We start from the raw sequence: 27367 nt of genomic DNA, 5'->3' as shown, positions 1-27367 counted from the left end.
TAAATGTTCTGTATTTCCTGAGCTGTTAGTCAGGAAATACCCAAAAATATATCCAGTGGTGGAAAGTAACAGACTACATTCACCTTTTTGACATATTTGTACTTTACTTGAGTATTTCCATGTAATGCTACTTTATACTTCTACCCCACTACATTTTAGAGGGAAATATTGTACTTCTTATTCCACAACATTTATTTTCACTCAGTTACTTTGTACATCAACAAATGATATGCTGATGTAGTAAAATGCAAAATTCTACTATTAAGCTATACAGCACTTCAAGTATCTACATTTGGTCCACATCGACAAAACCACAATGCTAAAATGTTTTTACAAGTATAAAAACAGGATAGTATAATAACCATAATAATGAAATACTGTGATAAGTTCAATTTGCATGAAGATTACTTTTATTTTTTAAACTTGGAGTAGGTTTAGATGATAATATTTCTGTACTTTTTATTATTCTGAATTGGGCCATTGTCCAGAATGAGTACTTTTTGTAGTTTAAATACATTTTCATGCTAATACTTTTGTACTTTTACTCACGTAACATTTCGAAATCAGGACTTTTACTTGTAGTGGAGTATTTTAGGTATTAGTTATTTATAGTATTAGTATTTGTACTTTTACTTAAGTAAAGGATGTGAGTGACTTCTTCCAACACTGACGATATCCGTACAACTCTTAAGGACAAACCTTTACTGAGGCTACAGCCAGCTATTTGCTACAACAACACACAACACACAACACACAACACACAACACACAACACACATACACACATACAACCTTGACTATGTCTACAACTACTTCTTCTATGTGAGCAGTGCAGTGGCTGCAGGCGGTAATACATACTGCTCTGAACAGGGGCCCCAGCTGGAGTCGGGGACAAATCTTCAGAGGGATAAAAACAAAAATGAAATACAGCAGAAGATTACAGATATATGGAAAGCCAGCTTTAAGGTTTATAGACCAGGCATAAACACACACACACACGCACGCACCTACTCACACACATGTACACTCACACACACAATTACGTGGGCAGTGCATCCTCATAAATACAACCGCACACAGGTGGATTTTGGATTTGATGACTGGTGGAGAGCTGCACCACGAGAGGGCTCCGTGGAGAAAAAAAACATCATACACTTTGTCCTCCCAATAAATGTGTTTTCTAATTGCAAGCAGGAGACAAGACATATATTTCAACACATTTGTTTTTACCAGTTTAATTAAAAGGACTGTTCAACTGATATCCACTGACACACACATTTCTTAAACCTGCTTAACAAGAATAATATTCAGGTTTTTTTTACCAATTGTGGGCAGCTACTATGTGTCTGTGTCTGTTGGCCTTCTGTTGCTAAACAGGTATTATGCAGTATGTTTTGTTTAGTTGTTTTTAGTTTCAGGAAGGACAGCTAAATAAATACCTTAATCATGCTACTGTATACTGTAAATCTCCATAGTCATACAGTCTACAGATAGACAGACAGTCATTGTATATACGTTGTCAACAGAACAGAACAGCAACAGAATCTGTATATGTATGTTTTGCTTACTGACTGAGTTTGTCATTTTCCATTGTAACATGGAATTATTTTAAAACCACTGGTTTACTTTTTTGTTACCTGTGACACACACATCATTTAATTCGCACATGTGGTTGCCTGTATTAACTCTCACATTGTCCAGTGTAAATATTTTGAATATGAAAACGTATCGGTAAACTGACAGATTGTTCTGCTCTGATTGCTGAATCCTTTACTGACTCTATTGAAGATGAACACATCTTTATTATGGAAGTATAATGCTCCTATTTACTCTTTGTCACGTTTGCAGTCGGCTTTATCTCTGTTGCTTTGTTAAATCATGAGATCTATATTTTCCTCTTTCTGCCACACTCTTCTGCCAGTAGATCTTCTCTTTGAGTTTTTCCTGCTCATCTTTCTCACAGATGCTTCACGCCATCATTCTGTTGTGATGCTGTTCTGTCTCTCACTTCAGCCACTCTCCTTTTTTGTTCCAAGCCTTTCAAAGAGTCATGTGGTCACGCATCTGCTGAAACCTCTATGGCTGATTTTTGTCCTGGTATGGCAGTCTGTTTGTCCAGACAATTTTTGCAGCTATGATTTATCCTGACTTAATAATAAGCATTAAAAGCTCACCAGGTGAAGTTTGAAAGGAGCCATTTATAACCGCGGCTCAATAACTCACATACATTTATTTTTTCGCCGTCACTCCATCACCCCCCATCATCAACTCTAGAATGATGGTGCCCCTGCTCTGTGCTATTGGCATCCATAAATCTGCTCTGGTGCATTGTGACTAACGTGCCCCGAGCACAGCGCTCAGAACCGAACCGTTTATCTCCCCACCGAGCCCCCTACCAAACCACATTTACAAACAGTGCATCTAACGGCTCTCAGGTTGGACATACATCTACAAGATGCAGAGCGTCTCTGAGGAAATTTAAAAGCCAGAGAGGAAAAAAAACGTAGAAATGTGTACTACGAGGGCTGAAATCAACAGTTAAACTAAATGGTGGCAGGTAATGTTTCCCATACTAGTCAGATTGCCTGAATTATTTGTTAATAAAAAAACTAAAACACATTAAAGCCACTAGCAAGTATAACATGCAATTCTGGCTTTGGCACACTCTAGTGAAAGAAACCATATGATGATAGCAAAACATACCAGAAGGCACACATTTTAACTAAAGAACTGACATTAGCATTTTCTGAACGCTATAATGCTATAAAATGTCAAAATGATTGGCTTCAGTGTAGATGACAGTGTAAAGTCAATTTTCTGTGCAACAGGATAGGATCTATAATATATGACATCCTGAACAACCACCTGATAAAAACTGAAGGTCATTAAGAGATTGTGTAATATAAAATCCATCGCCATCATTTATCAACTATATGCAAGTGCTACAGATATCATGTTCAGCCACCAACAGGAAACGATGATCAGTCAGATTTAAGACATTTTCATGCCTCATTTAGGTGATGCCTTCAAAGAGTGTTATGTCAATTTGCATAGCTTTGCAGATGACACATGGTTATACATTTCAGTTGGGCCATATAAACAAAATGCTTTGCATCCTTTATTTCTGCAATGAAAAACTAAATAAATACTATCTGAAGTCCAAAAAAAAAGAAACAGAAATGCCTCTACACTCAGAGATTGCATCATCAAAGAGGATTTTGGATCTCTAGCTCCCCAGGTTGATTCAGAAGTGTCTTTGAGTCCAAACTAAGCTTTGAATCGCAAATCAGCAGCAGTGCCAAAATAGCATTCTTTCACCCAATCAAGTTAATCTGTAATCCAACATCTCAGACAATGTGTGAAATACCGCCAGGATACAGACACTCACAAGCTAGCAAAATGCCACAAAGCTAATGCATGCTCTCATCTCAAGCATACCATTGTAACTTCTCACTGGTAGTTGGAGGATAACATTATTTATAATGCTGCTGCTTGACTCCAAATCAAAACTATAAAAGCAAAACACACCACTCCTGTTTGTGGGCTATACTAGTTCCGAGTATCCTTCAAAAATATGTCTACAAAAAAAAGTCCTGTAGCTTTTTTTACTATAGCTCGAAATGGCCCAGGACCATCGACTCAAATTTAAATTCACGTGAGTCCTCTGCTGCAGTTTTGTTGGATTTTTACAACCACTATCATATGAAAACTGGAGCCGTAACTTTTTATACGCAAACTTTTGAAACACGATTTACTTGTTTCAATTAGTTCCCATCTCTATTGGAACATTATCTAATAATAACTAATCCTGGTGCTATGCTGTGCCTTCATTGTTACATGACTGATCCTTCTGTGCTTGTGTTTGCTCAGCTTCTATTCTCATTGTCTCTCCTCATTGTAAAGTAATACAAGATTTATTTGTGTGAAGGGCGAAATTGAAATAGTTTTCATCATTTCATCATTGACAGTGAAACTCTAAAGAGGCAGGAATATGTAAGAGATGCGGCACGGTATAAGTTTGGAGCGTCACAGTTTCGGTCATTTACAAGGTTTCTACAGTAAGCCTTGATATCATTTTCTTCTGACACTTGACAAACTGTCCTCTATAACGACAGAATATATTATGCCATTGTTTTTGAAAGTCTGATTAGTACTTCCCGTAACTATTAAAACAATATGTTAAGGTATAGTACAGTTACTCCTAGAATAAATATGTCCACTCTGTAGGAATTAAATCTATATATTATTATAACTAGGTCTGACGTGTACTTCAAACCCTTTAATGGGGCTGTCATACCTTAAGCAATGCAAATGATATCTCATTAACCCCAGTGCCACAACAGGTACACTGATCTCCTCCACTCACGTTCTAGGGCTACAGTGCTGCTCTCCTGGGTCAGCGGGGGGCCGCAGCCGGCTGCAGTGCAGGCGCTGAGGAGGAAGCGGTAGAGGCTCCCCCCCTCCAAGCCATGGAGCTTCCACTGGGTGGTGTCAGCCCCGGTGATGTGGGTCTCCTGGGAGTCCACTACCTCCAATGTGGTCTCATTAACTATAGAGGAGGGAGAAGGATGTCAGGTCAGTTCAACAGGCATGAGTGAGCCTCCGCCGGAAACACGTAGAAAAAAGTCATCGCGGTCGGCACGTGTTGTATGTTAATGGAACACAACTATAATGAGAGTCAATGGATGAGGGAGTGGGAAGATGAAGAGATGTCATGCTAGCTCATGCAGTAAGTGATATAGCAGATACGTGTCATGACAGGTGAGCTGAGGAGGAATACATTATGAAGAAAGCGGAGAGGAGATGAAAGGAGGAGATAGAGAGCTCAAGAGGAGATGGGTGGGAGCGTATAAACAAGTGTCAATAGATGAAAAGCAGCAGAGGAGGAGAGAGGGAGACAGAAACACAGGTGGAGGATGTGGAGGAGATATTAAAAAGAAAAAACATCAAAAACATTTGTGCAAAAGGAACGGGAAAAATTACAGATAAAAGAACAGATGGGTGGGGAAAAAGAAAGACAAGAGACGAACATAAAGCATAAGCAGTAGGAAGAAAATCAGAGGAGCAGCAATCACAAGCAGCATAAAGTATCCCCAAACTTGCATTATAGATCAAAGTACAGTATGTGTGCAGACTGCAGAAAGCAACTAACTTCTCCAGAAACCCCCCCACGTTGAATTCATTACTGTGCCAATGTTGATATGCAGGTGAGAACTGAATATATACCAAGTCTGAGGTGTCGCTTGGGAAAATTGATGTTTGTTTGCAGCACGGAAAAACTGGAAATTTCAAGTTTTAATGAATGTTGTAAGAAATATTCAAAGGTTAATTACACAGCGGATTGATGACTCAACTGGACGTGTATATACTGTAGGATGACATGTAACATTTAATCATATAATTAGCAGAAAACTACATTTAAGATATGCTTGCAGAGTGAATCAATTCAACCCAAAAAACCTCCAACACCCACGGACTGCATTGTGTGGGAATATCTGTGTAAAGCCTGCCATCTGATATGGGAAAAAGCAGAAAGGAGAGGGGGACAGAGTGTATTGAAGAGCTGGCCAGACTCAGTGGGTGCTGGTGGAGGCGGCAAAGGGCTGTCTCTGCCTTCACATTTTACACAAAAGATTTCAGAAATGTCAGCCAGCGAGGCTGTGTAGGCTCTGCAAACAGAGGGAGAGTAATGAAAGCCCTTCATTCATTTGTTCTCAAGGTGTGGGTTTTAATTCTGAAGACGGAAATGTACTGAGTAATAAATGCCAAATAATTTTAAATAAGAGGCACTTAAAAAGTAGTTGTTTTTTTTAAAAAAGGAAACCTGCAATCCTGGAGGATACGAGATAAGAAACACTTTGAAAAATGTCAAACCACAATCTGTACTGAAGCAGGCTGCACAATTACGACCACTTTGCAGCTTTTAGTGTTAAACAATCCTACCTAGTGTCTGGTATGATAACATTGAAGAGGAGAGGAGATGGAAGAAGGGTCATTGATTGTGTATTTTTCCAGTGTTATAACATGGATATTCTGTTCTGATAAACTGTAGCTACACTTTTGCTTACACTTCGCACACAGCGCCTTGCACTACAGATAAAGCTTGAGCTACAGCAAAGAGAAATCTATTAATGAGAAACATTACATAGGGCAAAAGGTCGACACTGAGTACGTCACGTGTGTGTGTGCGCGTGCGTGTGTGCGTGCGTGCGTGCGTGCGTGCGTGCGTATGTGCGTGTACATACTGAGGTGGTGCTGCAGGAGATAACCAGTAAGGATGCCGTTGGCTTCCCGCGGCGGGCCCCACACCAGCAGTATGGAGTCTATCTGGGCGTTGGAGGCAGTCAGGATGGGCACTTGTGCAGGAGCTATGGGAGTGACAGTAATGTTAATGTGCAACTGTAAAGACATGTTTCAGTAGATCAAATTACATCAAAGGTCAGTGATTTTTCTCCGTTGTTTTAAGTGTCTTTTTATGGCTGATATTTCTTCTGTTATTTAAGCTTCCTTTTGCCTTTTCTTGTTTGTTAAACAGATGACTGCTTTGTCTTTTCACAAGGCTGCAACATGGAGCAGCCTTTCACAAGTATTTTCACGCACAACTTTTTTCCTCCTGGTCTCCAAGCTAAACATTATTGTCACCACTTTATTTCAGACATGCTTTGATACCTTAAACAACTTTATTTGTAATTAGTGTCAGTGTTAGTGTGTCAGTAAAAAGTAGTAAAATGTCCTTGTTATTTTTTAACAAGATATGGTCTTTGACCCTCTGAAAAATCGAGAATCTATGAATATGCATAGACTTCATTATAAATTCTCAGTGTATGTGAACAATGGTTTTCAAGTGTCTGTGTTACACCTGTGTAAGTTGCAAACTATTGACAGTTGTGCAGATACAAATCCTGCTTTAAAGTACACATTCAACTCTTATTTACAGTGAGCACAAAGACATGTCCTTCTTTTAGCAGCATACTATTATGAACTCATTCTAGCATGACACATTTCTTATGCTATAACATCAAGCTCAAGCATCAAGGTTAAGTGACAAAATGCGAAAAATTGTGGAGGACTTAACTATAAATTAAATCTGTGCTTTTGTTAAAAGTTATTGTTGTGTTGTTTGAATCACATTAAACTATCACCATTTCCTTATGGGATTTTCTGCAAGCTCGACTGATATTCCTATAATGTACTTAGCATTATAGAGTTATTTATAAGTGTGTGAGGAGCACCTGTATGTTGTGTGTTTGTGTCACCTCACCTCCCTCTGGAGTGTTGAATGTGACCGGGTCACTGTTGGGCCCATTGCCCTTCTTGTTGAAAACATTGACAGTGAGTCTGTACTCGGAGAAAGGCTCGAGGCCCGGCACGATGGCATGAGTCCTCTTCCCAGGAAAAGACAGGGACTGGCGCTCATCCAAAATCTTGTTCGGATTCAGCAAACTTCGTCTCCTCACCCAGTGAACCTGTAAAGGGGGAAGCAATGGAAGATTGTGATGAGGAACACGTCTTAACCGAGAGCAAAGAGAGGAGGGAGGGAAGAGAAAGACAGCGATAATGGCAGAACAGTGACAAAGGCAAAGTTGAGGAGCAGCAATTAATGCCTGGTTTCCCTTTTAATTAGGCAGAAATCTGATATTAGACATCAAATATGAACGGAGATGTTGCTTTGTTCGTGTGATGGTGTGTGTCTGAGTAACTGTTTCCTATAGTCAGGTTGTCATTGTCCCTGTATAAGACACTGTTAATGCCTTCACAGGTGACAGTGAAGTAAAAGGTGATTTGACATAGATATAAAAAGTATTTAATTAAATTACACATCAATAATATAAGCCTCTGTCATAAGGCAAGGCAAGGCAAGTTTATTTATATAGCACCTTTCAACACAAGGCAATTCAAAGTGCTTTACAAAAATGGAAGACATTAAGAAAATGGCATTTAAAATCAGTCATTAAAAAGAAAAGATAATAAAATAAACATTAAAAGGAAAAATACATGGATAAAAGTTACAGTGCAGTTTAAGATGTGAATAGTTCAATTAAAAGCAGCGGCAAAAAGAAAAGTCTTCAGCCTGGATTTAAAAGTAGTAAGAGTTGCAGCGGACCTGCAGGTTTCTGGGAGTTTGTTCCAGATATTTGGAGCATAATAACTGAACGCTGCTTTACCATGTTTAGTTCTGACTCTGGGGACAGAAAGCTGGCCAGTCCCTGAAGACCTGAGAGTTCTGGATGGTTCATAATTTAGCAGGAGGTCAGACATGTATTTTGGGCCTAAACCATTCAAAGCTTTATAAACCAGCAACAATATTTTAAAATCTATTCTTTGACAGACAGGAAGCCAGTGTAAGGACTTCAGAACAGGAGTGATGTGATCCACTTTCTTAGTGTTAGTGAGGACTCGAGCAGCGGCGTTCTGAATTAGCTGCAGCTTTCTAATAGATTTTTTAGTGAGGCCTGTAAAGACACCATTGCAGTAGTCGAGTCTACTGAAGATAAAAGCATGGACAAGTTTTTCCAAATCCTGCTGTGACATTAGTCTTTTAATCCTATATATGTTCTTTAGGTGATAGTAGGCTGATTTAGTAACTGTTTTAATGTGACTGTTGAAACTCAGGTCAGAGTCCATGACTACACCTAGATTTCTGGCTTTATCTGTTGTTTTGAACATTGCAGACTGAAGCTCAGCGCTAACTTTTATACGTTCTGCCTTGGCTCCAAAAACCATTACCTCAGTTTTATCTTTGTTTAATTGGAGAAAGTTCTGACACATCCAGTCATTGATTTGTTCAATGCACTTACTCAGTGTTTGAATTGGAGCATAGTCTCCTGGTGAAATGGTTATGTAAATTTGGGTGTCATCCGCATAGCTATGGTAACTTATTTTGTTGTTTTTCATTATCTGAGCCAGTGGTAGCATGTAGATGTTAAAGAGAAGAGGCCCCAAGATGGAGCCTTGAGGTACCCCACATGTCATATTTGTCAACTCAGATGTGTATTTACCTATAGAAATAAAGTTGTTTCTGTCCTTTAAGTAGGACTCAAACCAATTTAGAACTGTTGCCGAAAGTCCCACCCAGTTTTCTAGTCGGTCTAGTAATATGTTGTGGTCAACAGTGTCAAACGCAGCACTGAGATCTAATAATACTAACACTGAAGTTCTGCCACTGTCTGTGTTTAAGTGGATGTCATTGAAGACCTTTACAAGAGCAGTCTCAGTGCTGTGGTTTGGACGAAATCCTGACTAACACGCAAAAATCTCTTATTGAGTTAATCAGAGGGATTACATTAGTTAACTTATCACAAACTCATTCCACACAAAAAAGGTGAAAACAAATCAGGTTTGGGAACCTTACAAAATATTACAGGTTTAGAAATAATGTTTTATTTTTGTGGTCATTGCCATGATGATATTTGTTGAATTTAACTGACATATTTGTAGGAAACTGAGTTTTATGCTTTACAAGCCAAGTAATGTGTTACTATATAATCAGCATTACTTAGTTACCCTACTATCTAAAGCCCACTCTAGAATATTTAGTTCAGGGCTGTGTCTAAGATTTTTGGGATGTAACACCCAGAAACAAAAAGCATTCCCTATTGTGAAATCACATTATGAATTGTTTTGTCTTTCAATCGTCCATTATTCAAATAGCACTTATATAAAGAAAACTGTGAAAGTTAGTGGTGTCTCTTTTATCTTTTATATCTAGTTTTGACACACTCAAGAGGCAAGTGAAAGGGGTTCAACCCTAGGATATATTTATAATGAGACCTAGAAAAAAAGATCTAACTGCACCAGGAAATCCAGGTAATGTATTTGACTTGATTTGACTCTAACAACCCCTTTGTGCCTACAGCATGGCTCTGTTCAGACCTGGCATTAACATGCGATCACAAGCGGACAGCTTTAAGTACGTCAGGTCACATATTTCGAAACGTCTCCATATTGCGTCTCTGGAGGGACCAGATCTCTCTTCCCTGCTCAAACATGTATGAGCTGAGTTTTATTAAAACGAAATTATGACTGGTGTGCCAACAATGATTATCAGCAAAGTTATATCAACTTCATCTCCTTTCTAGAAGAAGAAGAAGAAGAAGAAGAAGAAGAAGAAGAAGAAGAAGAAGAAGAAGAAGAATAAGAATAAGAATAAGAATAAGAATAAGAATAAGAATAAGAATAAGAATAAGAAGAAGAAGAATAAGAAGAAGAAGAAGAAGAAGAAGAAGAAGAAGAAGAAGAAGAAGAAGAAGAAGAAGAGAAGAAGAAGAAGAAGAAGAAGAAGAAGAAGAAGAAGAAGAAGAAGAAGAAGAAGAAGAAGAAGAAGACGACATACTTTATTAATCCCTCACAGGGAAATGTCTTTCTCCACTCTGTTGTGTTTACACACATTACACAAACACAGAGGATATACATGCACACACGCAACCCCATGCAGATAGGAGAGGTGGCAGAGAGGATGCCAGGTACCCGGCACAAAGGGAGCAGTTTTGAGGTGGCCTACTGTAGGAGGTGAATTGGCACCTCTCTTGCTACCTCCTTTTTTCTTTTCTTTTTTGTTCTATGCACAGCTCGATGTGTTTGTGTGCACTGCACTCAAGCAGATATTAATTGTTTATTTATATTTTTAGAAGCAGCGCTGCAAAATGAATATGGAAACAAGATTTCATCATTTTACAAGGCTTATCTCATATAAACCAAAGTGATTACTATATTTAATAAGAAGCTTTGATATTCAGAGTTTCTCTGCTGCTATTGAAATTCTGCAGTTACACAACTTCGTCTGAAAGAAATCAGGTTTCAGGACCATAAGAACAACGTACATGGTGGCCCCCGAGATGACCTCTCACTGTGGCGGCGGGGGCGGGGGTCCAGCTAACTCTCAAAACAGTGGTGTTGATCACCTCCACCGCTATGTCCCGTGGTGCTGCGGTCGGGACTGGAGAACAGAAAGAGGAAGGTCAGGAAAACAGACGGACTGCTAACAGCAGGATACCTTTGAAGCAACTCTTTAACAATACCATTTACAGCTGTAAAGAAAGAAAATAAACTGAAGAAATACTTGCAGATACAGAGGGTTAAACAACAAAATAATCATGTTGGACAAAAACGCTCTCATCGATGGTGGTCTGAGCTGTTATGTTGAAGCCATAACAGGTCATTATTCTTGTTCAGGCTGTGCTGAAATTAGCTTTTTTGCTGGTTTTGGTAGTAAATAAAACGGTGAAGCTGGTTGTCGTTTGCACAAATACAAACTCAGCAGGACAACAACTGAGGCAGATTTGTCGTTTTTTTTTCTTAGGGACAAAAACAACATCAAACATGAAATTAAAACACTCTCTATATTTCTGCTCTACAATTGACTGAACTGGGAGTAGGAAAGGAGAGAAGCACAGCAGAGACAGGGAAGCAGCCATTGGGCTTCAATAGGCCCAAAGTGAAAAGTGTGTCGTGATCTGTCAAATCTCCCACAGCTTCTGAGACAGAAGTGGAAATTTGACACCCCTCTGCTCTACAAAGGTTATCTGCCACCTGCTGGATTTAGCACAGAAGTTTTTTTTTCTAAGCAGAGGGGGAGGAAAAGTCACTACTGCACACCTGCACAGGGTTAAAAACCATGAGAAAAAGAAAGAACTTAACCTGACACATTTTCCCGCAGACAATGCCAAAAGACGACTGAAGACGGGGTGGGATTTGATAACACAAAGAGTTCAAAGTAAGTCAAAAGCAAAACAACAGCTACTGTACATGTGCTAGTTCAGCCTTAGGGTATGTTTTAATGAACAAGTGAAATGGGTAGCATGTACACATAGATTGAAATATGATAATGACAGTACATATGTTTGAGGAAGCCTTAAGTTTGTAACTCACCATCTTCTCCAGAGTAACCAGTGACGATTTTAGGTTCTGGTCCCCAGCCATGGCTGTTCCTGCTCTGAATTTCGATCTCGTAGGGGACAAACGTGGACGTGTTCCTCACGACAAAGGAGTGTCTGTTGACCATATGCAACTTCCATTCATCTCCCACCCCCAGTTTTCTGTAGCGCACCCTGTACTCGAGGCCTGGGCCATTGTGTTCAATTGGCAACAGCGGCTACAAGAGGATAGAGTGTTGATGTCTTAGAAATATAATCAAAAATCAAAATACAATAATATCAGTTGTTTGTATTTGTATACAGATCCATAATATATATCTTACCTCCCAGCTAATGTCCATTTGATTAGGAGAATGGCCTTGAATTTTGATGTTTGCTGGGTTTTTTTCAGGAGCTTTGAACAGAAATGTAAAATAACATAATAAATATATAGAAAAATAGCATGATTGAGTGAATCTAACTATTTTTTACTCTTGTCTTTTACTGCCAAAATGCAAATATCCCTCAATGTTGTTCAGCTAAAACAGAATATTTGGTAGTTGTAGCACAAGTATCCTTATTTGACACACAAGCATATTCAAATGAGAGTCATGATTAAGCAGCATCGTGTGCTGGAGCTGATAATTGGCGATTTAAGGGCTTCTGAGACCCAAAAATATCCATACCCCCCACTGCTAGAAAAAGTCCTGTGGAATAAGGTTGGCCTCTCCACTCAGCAACTCTCTGCACTTTTCACAAATTGTTAAAACTTTGCATGCTTTCACAATCAACAGAGACCCAAAGCAGAACATGATAATTAAAGGGAGCGAGTCTCACCAGCAGGGGGTGTTTTGTATCTCTCAGTGGGCTCACTGGGGGGTCCAGGTCCAACAGCATTAACAGCATACACTCTGAACTGGTAGTTAAGGTTACCATGTAGTGCCAGCTCCGCTGTTGCCTGGTTACCGGGGACTTTCTGTAGCTCCCGCCACCTTCCGGGCTCCCATTGGCTCTCCTCGTACTCCACTATAAACTCTGTGCTCACAGACGAGAGAAGAAATCCTCATGATCAGTCACTGTACAACAGATCATCACTACAGCTGAGAAAGCATGCTTCACACTCCTTTGATTCTTTTCTAAAGTCCAACATACATTATGTCTACAGTTCATGTTCCACACTTTCTCAAAATAAATAAATGAACAATTGAACGTCCTCATAAACACCTTTTCTTAGAGTTTGCTCCTATCAGTGCGTTAATTACAAAGCTTGTCAGGGGTGATTAGGTTTAGCACAAAGCTCAAGGGTTGTTGGTACACACATTTTTTTAACTCAACCTAAAAAGTTAAGAAATATCAATGTTTCATTGACCCCAAAAGGCCAAAAGAAAGATATAGTTTCAGGTTTACATATATTTTATTTTTCTAGGAACATTTTTAACCAAGTAAAATTACGATATTAGACATATCTAAGTGTTGTCATGAACAGAGCTGTTAAATTCTCTACATTTTCCCACAATTCATTGCAGTGGCAACATTAAGAGCAACAGCCACCTTAGCATAAGTAGGCAACCTAGTGCCTTTTCAGTAGTCCTCTCCAATCCTTTCTCATCTTTAATGAACTATTAGATGTTTTTTATCGAGCTCAAGAATTATTATTTTTTTGACTACTAGACTTAACCACTCTTTGTCGAAAAATCCACTAATGCAATTCCTCCTTAATGTAAAATGTGCACAATCATTCTGCCACGTAGGTGTGTCAAAAATGAAGTGTCGAAAATCACTGTTAACAACTTGTTACTGAATGTTCATCATGTAGGGAAAAATAAATGAGTAAACAAGGGAGTGATTTCATGCAAAGCCTTTTGGCCATTTCCAAGGCAAATTAATCAGATCATTTTAATATTTATTCACACACTTGGTGCTTAGCCAAACTGATCCACGGATATCGTTTAGAGAATTTCTGGCCTCATAACTCATGTGTGCTGCTCCAAGATGTTTAATTAAACACAAAACAGCACATTTTACACTAACAAAGGATCTTCTTCAGGCATGTCGATTCTGATTTCTGATCATAGATAACACACATCAAAGCACATAAACACTACAAGGACACACTTATCAGTTGATATAAAATCTTTTCATCACAAGTTTCCAAAAATAAATGAGACCCTTTTTGAAGTATAAATGAGACACAAGCTTCTGTGCCAGGTTCCTGAACACTTCACTGCCACTTGCAGCCTTTGCTTGTGAAATAACTTTAGTTAGCACTCAACAGTGATCAATGCAGCCGAATCTGTTCACTCTCAGAGAAAACATGACAATGCGCAGCATCTGGATTTGAACTTGTATCAAAGAACATTTATAATGGAGGGTTTAACACTAGTCTGCAGACTTTAGGTGTTAAAGTTCAACTTATTTACGTGTTAGGGATTGTTCATCCAGACAGCACTCACTGAACACAATTAGCTGAAAGTGCCAGTAGGTGTGCAGGGATGGAAAGTAACTAACTACAATTGCAGTATTAAAGTACTGTACTTACAAGCTACTTGTTTCCAACTTATTTATTTCCATTGTTATATATATTTATATTTTTTTGTACTTGTGACTACACTGAATTTATTTTAAAGCTTTAGTTACTACTTTTCAGATTCAGAATCATAATACAAAGTATACTCTCAGAAATTCTGATGAAATATAATGGATTAAGCTAATCAGCTTCATGTAGAGTAGTTCAAATGTCCTCCTTACCAGCTACTATATTTAGGTAATGAATACTTTTAAATTAACCAATTGAGATATATTTTAAGCACTATTGTACTTTTACTATAATTATAATGCAGAATTTGAGTACTTAACAGACATTTATTTTTACATTATATTATTGCTACTTAAGTAAATCATGTTTCTGCTAATATCCTATTATGTTGTTTTCTACAGTAACTGCAGAAAAACATTCTATTCCATTCACTCAACCCACACAACCTTTTTCCTCACTCTAATTATTCTGAAATACCATAATTAAAAAGTAATTACATCGTTATGTGGGCTGTAAACTTAATTGTAACAACTAGTAGTCACAGCAGGTCACAGCTGTTGATGACCCCTGAGAACATGTTGTTTTTCTGTTGCATTATTTAGCACCACTAACACCTATTTTCAGACATCAGCTGTTCTACTTCTTCGACACTAACTGTTCACCTATCACAGAGCTGTTGTGGTCACTCCCGGGTATCCAATCCAGGCTAATATTCCTCGGACTCTGAAGTTCTGAAATCTCTACAATTTTGGGAGCATCGGGAACATCTGCAAAACAAAACAAATACAACAGGATCAAAAGTCAATTTATAATCTGAAACATGTGGAGAGCTGAAACATTACAATGACATCAAAACCACAATGCAACCCACTGTTTTCAAATATTTATAACACTGTCTATATTCTGAGCCCTTTCAAGGAATGTCTAATCAATAATGAATGATATTCCATACTATATTATTTACACAACCATCTTACCCAGCACGGTGAGCAGTGCAGTGGCATTGTCCCCATCGAGGCTGGTTCTGGCAACGCACGTGTACGCTCCCTGATCGCTCAGGTTCACACTCATGATCTGCAGCATGCCATAGTCCGCAAAGTATCTGAACATAAAAACACATTTGTTAGTACATAGATAGAATTCAAGTTCAATCAATCAAGCAGTCAAGCAGTCAGAAAGCATCTTGCACCTCCGGCAAAGCTACACAATCCTCTGCATTGTTAATAATGAAGTAAAATAGGAAAAGCTTTTTCTTAATCTGCATCAAAATGGACATAGTGCTAGATAATTATAGATTATATGTTCTAGGTTGTTTAAAATGCAATAGTTTCAGCTAGAGCCTTTCCAACTTTCTAGTAAATCTTACAAAAAATGTGTTGTTTTTTCTTAGATAACAACCTACGTAATAAGCAGGCCAGCAAAGACTTGGCAGAGGTAATCAGGCAATTTATTAAGTGACAAAAAATTGCAAAATCCCCTGTCTTTGACCATCTAGTCTACTGAGTAGGATAAGCACAAAGCTTTTGGGACCTTTTATGCATTCTTTCTCCTGAGAATAAGCAAAGAGATAAAGACTCAGAACAAACCCATCTTAGGAGAACAAAAATGAAACGAATGGAAACACTATCAAACCTCAGGAGCCTACCTGGAATTTTCTTCAGACAAAAGTGGGATCTCTTCACCATCCTTCCTCCATACCACCTCAAAGGTGCTCTGCAGGCTTTTATCATACTCTGCCTGGCACATCAGCTGGGCTGTGGTGCCACTGATGACCTGCACGTCCTGAGGTGGGTATACTATGTGTGTAGGGTCTAAAGATAAGAACAAATCCCAAGAACAAAAACACATAAAAAAGATAAGATAGGGTGCAGCCAGAGAGAATAATGATTTATAATGCCTGCATGCTGCAAATGAGATGCATGTATTTGAAGTTCAGCCAATTTATTTAGTCTATTAATGTGTCCCTCTCGCAGTAACTGCCTCCTGGATGGAAATGTACGGATTTTGCTCAATACATTTCATGGTGATTTTCACTCATGAAAAATAGATTTCAAAATATGTTCCACCACATTATTATTTATGCAGCATCTTCTTATACTACCAATCAATAAAAGATGATTTTTTTGGTCTGGATGCTAAGATATTTATTGGCTAGCACAAGCAGGTTTCAACGGACCTTACAGACCACCTAGTTGTAAACACTTTATTCATCATAGCAGCGTGGGTTAAAAACAATCAAACTTAAATTGTATTTATAATGTGGTTTGCAAATGTAACTCCTTCATTTGGGTGTATATTGAATAATTGTATGCAGTGACTTTTTCTCATGTCACTGAAATACCTTTCACATCCAGCACGGCAGTGATATCAGACTTGCCCTCGCTGTTAGAGGCAACACACTGGTATATCCCACTGTCTTTTTTGTCTGCACTGATGATTTGCAAAGATTCGTTTAGAGGGAAAAAGCGTATCCCATCAATGGTTTCCAGCGTGTCATCTCTGGCCCTAGGAGAGAACGTTTTAGCCAATTAAGATGCAACAACTCCAGGTATTTGATTAAGTTCAATAAATCATGCCCATTTCATTTTTACAACTGTCATTTAGGTGTAAGACTTCTTTTACATACAATATATCATCTTAAGTATATTATTTTACCTTGCTCTTTTGCCCTAATTTATTTTTTCCTTTTGATTTCAATGAATTGAAATTGAATATTTGCTAAACATAAAAGGTTCTTGTAAAGCTATCATATCATGGATCGTCTGAGATCCAATTTCCCTTCTGTGGATCTGTAGCAGAGCTGCAGTGATATTTCTTAGATACAATTAGCTCAATGTCAAGGCAAGGGGGAGGATTATCTCATTAAACAAATATAAATGTCACATCTATGTCATGCCAAAACCTGAAGCAGTGTGTCATTGCTAGCGTGATTCACTGCAGTGGGTATGTGCTCCGGTTTATTCCGGATGAACTGATTTCAAACTGACTGATAAAGCGGTATGTACTGTCCCCTGGAAAAAACCTCTCACATTGAAAAAGGTATAGACACTTTATGTTTCAAAATGACAGACTAATATACCTGTTCTTCTGGATGATTACTTACCAGGAGATTTTGGATGGCGGAGAGCTGAAAACACTGCAGTTCAGGAGGATGTCCCCTCCTAATACTACAGCGTACTCTTGGTAGTCCCTTGTCAGTATCAAAGGAGCCATATCTAAGAGCAAGGTAAGGAGGAGAGATAACAGCAGCTCAAATGTCAAGTTATTGCCCATGAGTGATTTTTTTCCACAAGAAAGAAAGCGAGCCGATAACTGAAAACACAGATATAATTCAGATGCAGGCATCACACCTCTTGCAATACTTGAGAGATAAATGATCTCTTATAGAGGCCCAAGTGCTGAGAATTATTTTGACATTTTCAGTTATGTTGAGGGGTTTTTTTCATTCAAAAAAGACATTTGCACATTTCTTACAAATGTCGGTTGCATTGAGAAGAAGAACTGAAACATAAGTGTTATCAAAAAAAGGTGATGCTGAGAGGGTTTTCTTCTCTCAAGACTTGAGTTATTATGAGTGGCCGTGGCTAAGTCAAACTCGGCTTTATGGATGGAATGCAGGCTGATGAGGATAATGTGCAATTGTACCTTTTGTGATCAGATAACACAATGTTTGGAGAGAGAATAAAACCACCTCAAAATGTAAAGGAGCTGTGGAATGCTTTTGATCTCAAACAAACTATACGACATTTACCAGAGGCAGGTGTACCTGATAAATTGGCCATTGTGTTAATAAGACAATACATTTGTCCTCGCTGGCTGTGTAAGGTTTAAGTTTGACTGTAATACTCACTCATGACCATGATGTTAATGTTGGCCAGAACACTGCCGTGGCTGTTGGAGGCCTCACACTGGTAGACGGCGCTGTCCTCTGTTTTGGCGTTGTGGAGCACCACGGTGTCATCGAGCACTCGCCTGTTGTTCACTGGGTCATCTGACAGGAACACACAGACATACATGAATCATCAAAGTCTTTAACAAGGACTACATCAGGTTTTGCTTTACAATCAACAACGTTTTTTAGATCAATATAACAAACATTCCCAGTATCGAAATGTTAAGCCTTGTTCTTATTCTCCAGAAATATTTATAATCTTCTTACACAAACCCTTTACATAAAGACAGTCGCGTACTCAGGCAGGACATTTTACAGTTGAATAAAAGCTTTACCTTCACATAGCACAGTTAAACTTCAGTGTAAATTAACTAAAATGTATATGCAACAAAGAAAAACAACCGTAAGAATACATAAAATACTTAAAAAAAACTACAAAAATACTCAAACTATTCCAGTATAAAACAATATAATATTGGTGGTTAAAGCTGTGTATAGCTGCTTGCTGCACCGCCCTCCTGCCCAGTGTTATAATATGCATAAAACTACAGCTAGAATCATTTCCACTCACCTTTGAACAGTCGTCCATTCCTCCTCCATGTAATGTCCGGCGATGGTTTTCCACTGACCGAGCACTTGATGTGAACATCAGTCCCGATCACGGTCAGCTGGCTCTGAGGAGGCTCTGACAGCCACTTTGGCGGCTCTGGGAGACGTTAACAAGACACTTGTTGAATTAAAAAACTAAAAACAGCTTTATCTTCCAAGCAAAACCAAATGCACCAACAAATACATGCATAATTAGCTCTTACCTTCCACTATTACATCAAAGTAGTGGACAGCCTCTCCAGCAGAGTTCTGGGCTTTACACATGTATTTCCCAGCGTCACTCTCATCTACAGCGGAAATGGACAACAGCTTTCCATGTTTGTTCAATGTTGTCCGTGAAGGCAGCTTGTCTCCCATTTTCATCCATGTTACCTTCGGGGTCGGACTACGACATGAAAAAACATGTCAATTGCCACAATAGTAGATGAATAGGATGATTAATAAAAAAATCTAAACCAAATGGTATTTGATAGTTGAGTAACTAGTCAATAGTTATTATATTAATTACTAATGTTTACAGATTATTATAAATGTTGAAATGTAAGTTATTTTAACAATGTATTGATGCATACATAATATGGAGATGGATGTAACATTATATTTAAGGCTAATAATTAGTTTGTAAACTGTATATAAACACTATTCAGGTGGCTATCAAGTTGATGAATATATTGCATTCGTAATTAGTTAATAAATACTTTGTAAAGCATGTATAAACATCATTTGTTAATGGTAATTAAATGTCTGGTCTGGTAATATTAACAAATATTTGTATTTGTTATCTCCTCTCATCAGCTACGATACAATATATAATTTATCAATGCATTGATCATATTATACATGAAAATAACGTAAGTTATAGAATTACAAAAAATGTGTAAACGTTATTTTTTCATATAATTGCTTTACAGTAAATAACTATTAACATTAAAGTTTAAATTAAGTTATTAATCTGCCATTTATTTATTATGTTTAATAATATATCATATACAGTGATGATATTGCACATATACGTACTATCCACCAGGAATACACTCCAGCTTCAGATGCTCTCCCCTCAGCAGCACCTTCTCTGTCTGAACACCAGAGGGCAGCAGCAGGCCGGACATCCTCACAGGGGGGGGTTCAGCTGCTTTAGACATAGAAAACAGTCTCCTTCAGTAATTTCTCCTTTTTTAATCAATGTTTAAATAATAGTTAACTACACACACGCCTGGAGTCAATGTGTTATCTGCAGAGTGTTTGCAACATGCAAATCAACCCTGCAACGCTGCCTGTTCACATGATATGGAATGTGTTTTACTGTGAAGGCTTTGATGTGTGAATATCACTCACTGGCTTCCCCGCTGTCAGCAGATTCATTGCCAGGTTTCACTGGAACAAAAACAAAACATCTTGAGAATGATACGGGTAGTGATCGTTTGTTTTCACCGATATGTATCGCTGAATTCAGTAGTCATAACAGATTATCATTGAGCATAAACATGACAAGACAAGCCCTGCTAGAGAGTGAAGATCTCAGGGATCTGTCCTTGATGGGATGATTCACAATTTTTAATAGTCTATGGAAAATACATTGTGCTCCCAGATCCTTTTATCAAGTACTATACAAATAAAAACATATGACAGAAGTACTGCTGGCTGTATTGTGGTTAACCTACAGCTCTTGACAATGACAGCCATGGCGGTTTTCTGGACGATGATGCGTATTTTGGTGAAGGAGGCAAAGCAACAGTAGTCCTGACGACTGTCTTTCAGTAAGGCATAAGCGAAGTACAGGTTGCCATCAGCGCCCACAGAAACCCTCTCATCCTGCTCAATGTGCTCGAGACCTGAAAAAGAGAACATTTATATCAATGATTTCAGCAGATTAATTAGACAGAACATCTCAAATATATCCATCAGGTGAACCAGAGCTATTCAAGATGCATCCAAGTGTGCGTGATTTTAACCAGAGCTTCCTAATGAGACTTAGGTCACATGATAGTAAATTGCATCATTGTCATTAATGGAACGTTAATGGAAATGCCCTGAAGTTTTTTCCTTGTATAGAGCCGGTGAATTGGTACTGTAAGTGTACTGTGACAGCATATTTGGTTTCCACAGATCCATTATTCAAGTAAAATACAGCCTTAAGTCATTGGTTGTTTGGTCAATGTTCATAAAAAAAAGATTTGTTTTTTATAATGCATAGTGTCGATAGAAGTATCTTCTATCATATGTGATGTATAGATGTTAAGACAATCCCTGGAAAATGTATCATGTGAAACTAAAATGTAAGGCAAGGCAAGGCGAGGCAAGTTTATTTATACAGCACCTTTCAACAAAAATGAAAAAAATTAAGAGCATTAAGAAACATATTATAAAATGATATCTAGAAACACTCATTTAAAAGCAATGATATAAAATGACATTTAAAAACACTCATTTAAAAGCAAAGATAATAAAAGTTACAGTGCAGTTTAAGATATGAATATATCAATTAAAAGCAGCGGCAAAAATAAAAGTCTTCAGCCTAGATTTAAAAGTAGTAAGAGTTGCAGCGGACCTGCAGGTTTCTGGGAGTTTGTTCCAGATATTTGGAGCATAATAACTGAACGCTGCTTCTCCATGTTTAGTTCTGACTCTGGGGACAGAAAGCTGACCAGTCCCTAAAGAGAGTTCTGGATGGTTCATAATTTAGCAGTAGGTCAGAAATGTATTTTGGGCCTAAACCATTCAATGCTTTATAAACCAGCAGCAGTATTTTGAAATCAATTCTTTGACACACAGGAAAGTAAACTTCTTTTATTTTTTTAAGATTTTTAAACAAGAATTGTGCGCCAGTGTATTCATTGACTCTGCTCCATGCCTCCAGGCCCTATCCACTTCAAAACCCGGTTTTTCTTTCTGACATCAGACAGGTGTGTTGTAGGAGCTCTCCAGAGATTGGACAGAAAACTATTGACAAACCACTTCAGACTGAACTGAGGTGACTTTTTAAAATCACTGTCTTTGGCACTGAAACTTTGTGGGCCTCGAGTGTGTCTTCCTTCTTATTGTCACTCTTAACTTCACTGATGGCCAGTGGAGACTGAGGACAACCACGTGGCTCTCCCAAACTCAGTGCCAGCTTTTCGTTTTTATCCCTAAGAAACTTTCAGTAGAAGTGACGCAGACAGACCTCCATCAATATACCACCTCGACACCATCAACAAAGCAAAGGTGAAGCACAACTGAAAGTGTCCCAGGGGCTTCAAGAGTCTTTATTTGACTCCCAATACAGACTGTTTTTAGTCTGTATTGGGCGTAACATGTTACCGTAGTACATGTTTCTTTTAGCAGAAACTAAGATATATAATGCTTAACTAACACAACGTTGGTTATATTATTACATTAACTATGTCACCCGAAAATTAAGTACACTGTTCCACTTCCGCAAGTTCACCACCAGAAAAACCTAGTGGTTGATCTTATTACAAATTGTGTGAATTAATGAATGGGCCTATAATCGGGCAACATCTTACAGTAAGGCTTTTCTATGAGCAAATGATATCCACCGTATGCATATTGTTGTGTTTGATGGATTTTGTCAACCACATCCTCTTTGCGTTACGGCTTGCAGATGAAGCGGAGACAAGCTCATCCATAAAAATTAAAAGGAGAAGAAGCATTTTCACAAAAGAATTTGCAAGGAGGGTTTAACAAAAACAATAGTAGCCCAAATAGATCATTAAAAGCCGACCGGAAAGATAGTCTATCATACATGGCATTTAGAGTGGTAATACTATAATACATTGTTAAAAAAAAACACATGTAGCCTTTCCTCACAGCGCGGCAGAGAATGGTATATCGACACACATGCTGATTTGTTAATAATTGCAATTTTCTTGAGCTTCTTTGCTATGAGCATTATCATCCTCTGTATTATTATAATGCCTAGTTGTCCTTTTGCTGTCAATTTGAAAGTAATGGAAAAGTAGAGTAGTCACACATTTCTCTACACAAACAGCAAATGATATGTTAAACATTTTTAACAAGGACAAGTCACCCGTCCAAAACTATCAATCAACAGATATATCCACCATAAAAGTAACAAGTAACAACAGCTCCTTCTTTGCTTACCAATAGACATCCAGTAGATCTTAATTGGGGCTACTCCTTCTGGAGGGTTACACTCCAGGATGATTGGATCTCCCTCCTTAACAACGAGGGGGGAATTGACCTCCTTTGGAAACTTGGGCACATCTAATAAAAAAAAAAAAAACAGTGATTAAAAAAAAAAGAAAAAACGTATCCGGCGACTGTGAAAAGCATTAGTCATCCATTTAAGGTAATTTATGAGCTTGTTGTGTAAAGGTTACTCACTGGGAACTCTTAGTTCAATCTCCTCCGTCATGGCAGTTCCCAACTTGTTAGAAGAGTAGCATCGGTATTTACCACGAAACTCGACAACCTGCTTGTTGTGAAGCACGAAGGTACCAACTCGGTGATGTCTGTTTGTCGTGACGTGGGGAGGGATGAATTCTTTGCCATCTTTGGTCCATCTGTATCTGTTGGAGCAACATACACAGTATCAATCTATCACTGATAAACAGAAGCATATGTGACAAAGTGGAAAGCTGTGGTATTTTCTCACAGATCATCTTTAATCAGCCATTTGCTTAATTATGACAGAGATCATGCTGATGTCACTTACTCTGGTGGTGGGTTGCCCCTGGCTTCACACTGGATGGTAATGGACTTGTCAAAAGGAAGTGCAATAATGGGACCAGATGAGCTATTAATTATGGTTGGTGGCTGCTCCACTATAAAAACAAAACATAAAGACAACATTTATTGTGATTGTAGTAATGTTTTTTTATTACATGTACAGCACTTTGGCTCGACCAAAATAGCTTTTAAATGTGCTTTATAAATAAAACTTGATTTGATTTGATTTGAAAATGATCACAAAAGTGTTGAACGTTAACATTTCGGATTAAGAACACACATATTCTTCTGTTGTTTCATATTATTTGCTACTGTCCTATATAAAGCTGATAGTCAGTAATGTTGTAAAGTTGTATGCAAACCATGCTACACTCTGGAAAAATAAGGAGATAGACAGTGAACTACTGTACAACAGCATCCCAGCATTTGCAAAGCATTCACAGACCTAAACAAAGAAGCCTCTGCGGCAACACTCGTGAGTTAAACAATTTACTCCAAGTTGTTATTTGTTAGTCATCTTTTTAAAAGCAGCTAACATTTACTTAAGCGTGATGGACAGCAAAAAAAAAGAACACACGCTTTTAACAAATGCCAAAACAGAAAGATGAAATTAAAGATTAAACATTAAGCAAGCAGTTTGATTTATAAATAAGATAATATATTAAAGATTTGTATCATGACATTCCTACCTTCCAGAGGGATGTTGAGGCCTGTGGCTGTGGAGGTGAAGGCCAAAAGCAGAACAAGCTGCAGGCTCCCCACCAGCCTCATCACCCTCCACTGGTGGATGGAGACAGCCGAGATCAGGAGAACGTGTTGATATGGATCAACTGGCGTCACTTGGGATTTGTAAGGCACATGGAAGAGGACCTGAAAGAGTCAGAGTAAGATTTCTTTTTAAAAGATGAATCTACTGATTAAAGTTGGAGAAAAACAACAACAGTTTGATCACAAGCATATGTTCTTTTCACAGAGATGCTGCACTTAATGAACATCACAGAGGGGGAGATGCTTTTCTCTAAATGAGCTGTGAACAAACACACTTATAGGAAAACTTTGCCTGTCACTGAGGGGAGTTAACACCGGCAGTAACACTGAGGAAGCTGAACATGGTTCAGTTGTACCAACAACATTGCAACGATACAAACCTGGTTTAAAATTGTCAAAGTTTCCATTTAAGTTAGCATTGTTTACTTTAAACGTTATACTGTGGTTGTCAAGTGACAGTATAGAAAACCACAACGCAAATACACAAACAAAATCGTACTCAATGCCTATCCTTTTTAAAATACTTGAACGACTCCTGTTCAACTCGCTATACCTCAGGGAAAAATAATGTTCTTTATTATTGCTAGAAAATGTAACTTTAAGGCATTTATAAATGGATTGGAAGGGTTAACACTCAAATGTAGTAATAGAGAGCAAGGAACTACATAATATTGGAAATCCTTATAATTATGTTTTTAGAGTTATCAAAATCAGTACTTTGTATATAAATACATTTGGATTTTCCATGTATACATAAGAAACACTTAGATTCTATAATAAAGGCCCATTTAAAGAACATTTCCTTAAAGGTGGGGTAGGTAATTTTGGAGAAACCGGCTCGAGATCGCTAGAATTTGAAAATACACAGCCAGAAAAAATCTCCCACTTCCTTACAGAGCCCCTCCTCCAACACACACGAACGTGCACATGACCAATGAGGGCACGAGATAAGTTTGTGCACAGATGGAAGGCTGACAGGCAGGTAGGCCATCCAGTTATTTTAGCCGGGCCGGCTAAATGATTGGTCGTGCTTTTTACAGTACTACGGCTTCCACAGATGACATTTTTTTATGGATTTTTTGTCAAAGCATTTAATATATTCATTGCTATCGGGATGTTAAGAGCATTCCATGGAATATAACAAAAAGTGTATCTCGAGCCGGTTTCTCAAACTTACCTACCCCACCTTTAATGTATTCAAAATGTCCCATTGAGGATATTATTATACTATTCAGCATTATTTGTTCATCATTGTTGTGATGTCGTAGCACAACACAGCCCAACACTTGCCTGGAGATTACCCTTTGAACTGTAAAGCCTGGCTGGTGACATGGCATAGCATGCTTACAGTAAACCCACCTGGCACAAAGCTGCAGTCTGCTACGACAGCTATATCCAAGATGGCAGACTATAAATTGGTCTAAGCCAGTTAGTATTTCACGGCTTAGTTCTCACAGTGCTGAGACTGTGACGGCAGCACTGGCAATGCCAAACGGGTCCACCCTCCAGCTAATCCTGCTATCAACTGAATGAAAGAGGGAGCCCCGGCAGTCATACAGTACGCTGCTTAACAGTGACTGAGTGCTGCTCTGGGTTCTTCTAAGGACGGAAAGCTGCATGCGTTGCCCCTTCTTAGTGAGCAAGGTTAATTTGGTAATTGTTGTGGACTAGATGCAGGATTAAGCTGCTTGAATTTAGAATCAATTAAACAAATTGAGATATTGTGGAAGAGTAGTACTTGCAATAAGGACTTTTTTGTGATTATCCTCCATCGGATTGAATGTTAAACAAAGCTGGATAGATGTTTGTCACAGTGGGGTAAACATGCATTTTCATGTTGTAATAAAGCTGTAAGCCTCTTTCATTCTCTGTCTGGTGCTATTGTGTGCTATAATTTACACACACAGGCCCACACATAAGCACGCCTGCACATAATCACAGACAGAAAATCACATAAGCCCAGCAGGACATGCAGAGTCCTTGATAGGCAGGAGGTACACAGTCCACCAGTGACTTGAGAAGTGGGACCTTTTATCCACATTTGTGTTAATCCTACCAACAACCAGTCAATTTATATTCAAATACAGCAGAAATACTGTATTGCCAGTTAAGCAACTTTGTGGGTTAGACAGATTATACTACATTCCACATGCACGTGGAGATCACTTTAATCATAAGTTAAACAAAGCTGACAGAGTCTGTTTAAAAGGCAAAATCCTTAGAGCGTAAAATGGGGGGGAGTCACTATGTAAACAGGTCACAAAGCATTTGTTTGGGAAGTCGAGGGATCTGTTACCTGAACACATGGCAGACCATAGCCACAAATCTGCAGGGATTGTGTTTCCTAAGCCAATAGTTGGCTAGGGCACGAAGAGTGTGACTACATGACTAATCCTTGCCAACACACACTGTATACAATGACCCCCTCCCTTTCTTTGAACTCAAACTTAGTTCAATCGGCCTCACACAAACACACACCCCTACAGACTACGATATATCGTTGCAAAGTAAAGACTGTAAAGTAAAGCATAAATTATCTGAACACGTATTATTATACAAAACTACTCCTCAAATACATATACAGTCAGAACAGAGAGTAAAAATGGCAGAACACTTTACATGAAGTAACAGTTCTACTTACTGGTTTCTGAGTCATTCTACATCTTAAGTCCACTTCTATCAGAGTGCAGCTGAACTACAAGTCCATACAAAACATTTTGCAGGGCAGGACCATCAAGAGATCATTCCAGCAACTCTCTCTGAACCAACATATCTGACATGTCCTTCCTCCTTAACCTCACGTCGTTCCTCTCATGGTGCACAGGCACGCCTCCCTGCCCGCCCCTCCACTCAAGTGGCTAAAGGAGCGACAGGAGACTCACTGAAGTGACATATGTCGCCAAAGCCTCTCACTTGGCAAAGAGGCTCTCTAAGCCTGTGACAATGAGGGGACAAAGCCTGCACTGCGGGGCTTCTCAGTGAGCATTAAAGAATGGGTGTAGAGGAAGTTCAGGCATGT

At 38.6% G+C, this 27367-nt stretch overlaps 1 protein-coding gene across 10 annotated transcripts in view; it reads right to left on the bottom strand.

The window, feature by feature from the left end:
- Positions 1 to 27367, bottom strand: part of LOC117494125 (neural cell adhesion molecule L1-like protein) — a 49202-nt gene that overhangs the window by 7716 nt on the left and 14119 nt on the right. For 3 of the 10 annotated variants that reach the window (XM_034144829.1, XM_034144831.1, XM_034144839.1), the window contains exons 1-24: positions 26990 to 27331; positions 24270 to 24450; positions 23567 to 23675; positions 23236 to 23420; positions 22993 to 23115; positions 20550 to 20720; positions 20224 to 20262; positions 19906 to 20020; positions 19092 to 19273; positions 18851 to 18985; positions 18238 to 18378; positions 17491 to 17602; positions 16729 to 16892; positions 16033 to 16198; positions 15365 to 15489; positions 15050 to 15154; positions 12689 to 12886; positions 12196 to 12266; positions 11868 to 12090; positions 10820 to 10935; positions 7261 to 7465; positions 6245 to 6367; positions 4366 to 4548; positions 858 to 896 (exon numbers count right to left, since the gene is read on the bottom strand). In XM_034144829.1, coding sequence (XP_034000720.1) covers positions 858 to 896; positions 4366 to 4548; positions 6245 to 6367; positions 7261 to 7465; positions 10820 to 10935; positions 11868 to 12090; positions 12196 to 12266; positions 12689 to 12886; positions 15050 to 15154; positions 15365 to 15489; positions 16033 to 16198; positions 16729 to 16892; positions 17491 to 17602; positions 18238 to 18378; positions 18851 to 18985; positions 19092 to 19273; positions 19906 to 20020; positions 20224 to 20262; positions 20550 to 20720; positions 22993 to 23115; positions 23236 to 23420; positions 23567 to 23675; positions 24270 to 24450; positions 26990 to 27004 — 3226 coding nt within the window. In that variant the 5' untranslated portion in view covers positions 27005 to 27331. Of the gene's footprint in view, positions 1 to 857; positions 897 to 4365; positions 4549 to 6244; positions 6368 to 7260; positions 7466 to 10819; positions 10936 to 11867; positions 12091 to 12195; positions 12267 to 12688; positions 12887 to 15049; positions 15155 to 15364; positions 15490 to 16032; positions 16199 to 16728; positions 16893 to 17490; positions 17603 to 18237; positions 18379 to 18850; positions 18986 to 19091; positions 19274 to 19905; positions 20021 to 20223; positions 20263 to 20549; positions 20721 to 22992; positions 23116 to 23235; positions 23421 to 23566; positions 23676 to 24269; positions 24451 to 26989; positions 27332 to 27367 lie in introns of those variants that run through there. The other 7 variants (XM_034144833.1, XM_034144834.1, XM_034144836.1 and 4 more) reach the window with 5 other exon arrangements.

The sequence above is a fragment of the Trematomus bernacchii genome, unplaced genomic scaffold, assembly GCF_902827165.1.
Source record: "Trematomus bernacchii unplaced genomic scaffold, fTreBer1.1, whole genome shotgun sequence".
Taxonomy (NCBI): Eukaryota; Metazoa; Chordata; class Actinopteri; order Perciformes; family Nototheniidae; genus Trematomus; species Trematomus bernacchii.
This window is presented reverse-complemented; position numbering and strand designations above follow the sequence as displayed.